At 70.6% G+C, this 2,973-nt stretch overlaps 1 protein-coding gene across 1 annotated transcript in view; it reads left to right on the top strand.

Moving 5' to 3' along the window:
- The window catches only part of CUNH4orf54 (chromosome unknown C4orf54 homolog), a 16,844-nt gene that overhangs the window by 5,763 nt on the left and 8,108 nt on the right, over positions 1–2,973 (top strand). The window contains exon 2 of the mRNA XM_085325652.1: positions 19–2,960. Within this exon, the coding sequence (XP_085181778.1) occupies positions 19–2,960 (2,942 nt within the window). The remainder of the gene's footprint in view (positions 1–18; positions 2,961–2,973) is intronic.

Below are 2,973 nucleotides of genomic sequence, written 5' to 3'. Positions count from 1 at the left end.
CCGCGGCCGCCCCCCGAGCTGGCGGCGGCCGGGAGCGCGGGGCAGGCGGCCGCTCTCGGAGCCAAGAGCGGAGCCCGCGGCACGCCGGGCCGGGATGCGGCGCTGGCTCCGGCTGCGGCCCCGGGAAGGCGGCGGGGGGCGCCGGGTCCCCGTGCGCCACCCCCGCGGGGCAGCCGGACGCGGCGGGCTGCCCGGAGTCCTCCTCCTCCTCGTGCCCTTCGCCGGCGAACAAGGCGGGCGGCTTTGCCCAGACGGGCGACCCGGTGCCAACGGGGGGCAAAACCTCCTCTTCCTCCTTCGGCTACGAGAGCGACGAGGACGAGGGCGCGGGGCGGCGGGCGGCGGCGGCGCGCAGCGGCGGCGGCGGCGAGGCGCACTACATCAGCACGCACGAAATCCAGCTCAGCGAGGTGGAGCACGACATGGACTTCGACGCGGGGCTGGCCGCCCGCTGGGACTTCGAGGACAACAACGTGATCTACTCCTTCGTGGACTACGCCTCCTTCGGGAGCGACGAGACCCTCGGGGACACGCAGACGGAGGAGGACAATAGCTGCTACCTGAGCACGACCACCAGCGACCCCAATAATCGGACGGACAGTATCGATAACACCAGCAGCACGGAGATCGTCAGCATTAATTCGGAAAACGATACCCCCGGCACGGACAAGTGCGCCAGCTCGGAAGAAAGTCAGTCCAAGCAGCCCAGCGACACGGGTGAGAATCCCGCGGGCCAGATTCTCCTATCAATCAAACCGACTTCCAGGGCTATAAATGAGTCTAGCAACGTGCGCGAAAAGCAAAACATTATTTATGCTGCCAAGCATGAAGGCGACATGAGCCTCCGTGTCTCCACAGCTCCTGAACGCAATTCAAGTTTAAAACAAGATGCGATCCATGACCATGCAAAAAAATTTATTGCGGTCCCCGCGCGTCTGCAAACCAGGTGTGGAGCCATAAGGGCAAAGGAAGTGGGGGAATACTCGAGCGGCGCCTCCAGCGCCGTCAGCGAGCTGGACGATGCCGACAAAGAAGTGCGAAACCTGACTGCCAGGGCTTTCCGCAGCCTGGCGTACCCCTACTTCGATACCCTCAACTTCAGCTCCAGAGCCTCTTCCGCCTCCCTGTCGGACCATGCCCTGGGCATCAACCGCTGGTCCACTTACTTGGACCTCAAATGCAGCAGCTTGGGGCCGAAAGCCGAGCAGAGCCTGCTCCGCGGCCCCGGCCCCGGCGGCGGGCAGCTCTGCGTCCGCTCCAACAGGTCGCAGACGAAAGCCCTCGAGTTCGTGGTCAGCAAGCTCGACGGGGAGATCACGCACGTGGAGGCGCCGCCGCCGCCGGCGGGCTCCCGGGTGCTGAGCCCGCTGCAGGCGCGCCGTGGCGGCGGCGGGGCGAGCGGCGCCGAGCCGCCCCGCCGGGAGCCGCCCGACACCGCGGAGGAGGCCAGCAAGAAGTCCAGATTCGCCTCCAGCCTCCTCAAAAATGTCATCTCCAAGAAGATGCAGCTGGAGCACGAGTTCAAGATGGAGCGCGGCGAGATCACGGACACCTCGCACACGGGCGCGGCGGGCGGCAGCCGGGAGCCGGAGCCCGGCGGCAGCGGCCGGGAGAGGCCGCGGGAGGGCGGCGTGCAGCGGCAGAGCTCCCGGCACTCCGAGGGCAGCTCCGACTACACCGTGGTGACGGCGGAGGAGGCGGCGGAGCCGGGCGGCAGCAGGTCGCCGGCGTCCAAGGCGTCGACGCCCCGCGAGGGGGGCCGCGGCCTGGAGAGAGCCCCGTGCGAGGCGCGCCCGGAGGAGGCGAGCGAGGCGAGRAGGGGCGCCGCGGAGGCCGCCAGGGCCACCTTCCTGCGCAGCCACAACAGCGCTTTCAGGTCCTGGAAGGAGAGGGAGGCGGAGAGGCAGGAGGAGAGGGCGCCCGCCGGGAAGCCRAAACTCCCCTGCCGGCATGACTGGCGGGCCGACCTGGGCGAGCTCTCGGCCGGCAAGTCCACCAGGATGTCGCGGCTCTTCGTGCCCACCATCCAGCACGCCCCCAAGGAGAAGGAGCCCAGCAAGCAGGCGACCAAGTGCTCGGCGGCCGCCCCGGCTCCCGCCAAGCCCAGGGCGCCCGAGATCAAGATCAGCCTGGGCAGCGTGCAGCAGCCGCGGGCGCCGCCGTTCAGCATCGCGCAGCTGCTCACGCCGCAGATCGCCCCCGCCGCCCTCCCGCGGGCGCCGCAGCAGAGGCCGCCGAAGAGCGACGGCTCCGACAAGGTGCCGCAGTTCCTGGTGCGCGACGTGAGGGACGGCAAGCACAAACCGCAGGGGCCCCTCCACCAGGTGAGGGACGTGAGGAAGCTCCTCAAGAGCTCCTACAGCTGCGACTCGGGCGATAACAGCAGCGACAAGGGCAGCGTCGCCTCCGACCAGGGCGGCTGCGAGCAGAAGCCCCGGCARCTGGTGATCGCCGGCATCCCGCGGGCGCTGTCCCCCGTGGTCATCACCTGCCAGGCCGTCAGCAGCGGCGGCACCCAGGCCCCCGAGGCGGCGGGCAGAGCCCCGGCGGGCAGGGCGCTCGCCTGCCCGCCGGAAGGCACCGTCCTGGTGCACCGCACCTCGGGGCGGCTGCCCGTGGCCACCATCGCCCCCAACAAGAGCGACCCGCGGCAGCCGGCCGTGCTGAAGATCGTCTCCAAATCCGCCGCGCCCTGGCGGCACCAGCCCCCGCCGCCCGCCGACAAGGGCCGAGCGGCGGCGGGCGGCGGCGAGGAGGAGCCGCGGGACGAGAGCAAGGCGGCGCCGGTGCCCGACGCGCTGCAGAAGCTGACGGCGGCGGTGCGCAGCATGGAGCAGCTCTACACCTTCGACAAGCGCGAGTGGAAGCGCAAGAGCGACCCGCTGCCCATCACCGGCAGCCACGTCCTCTCCCTCATCGCCAGCGAGGAGCGCGGCGCCGCCCCGCCGCCGCCCCCCGCCGCAGCCGCCGCCG

The sequence above is a fragment of the Rhea americana genome, unplaced genomic scaffold (genome assembly GCF_003343005.1).
Source record: "Rhea americana isolate MKP2758 unplaced genomic scaffold, rheAme1 scaffold_99, whole genome shotgun sequence".
NCBI lineage: Eukaryota > Metazoa > Chordata > Aves > Rheiformes > Rheidae > Rhea > Rhea americana.
Note: the sequence above shows the minus strand (reverse complement) of the source record. Positions and strands in the feature narration are given on the sequence as shown.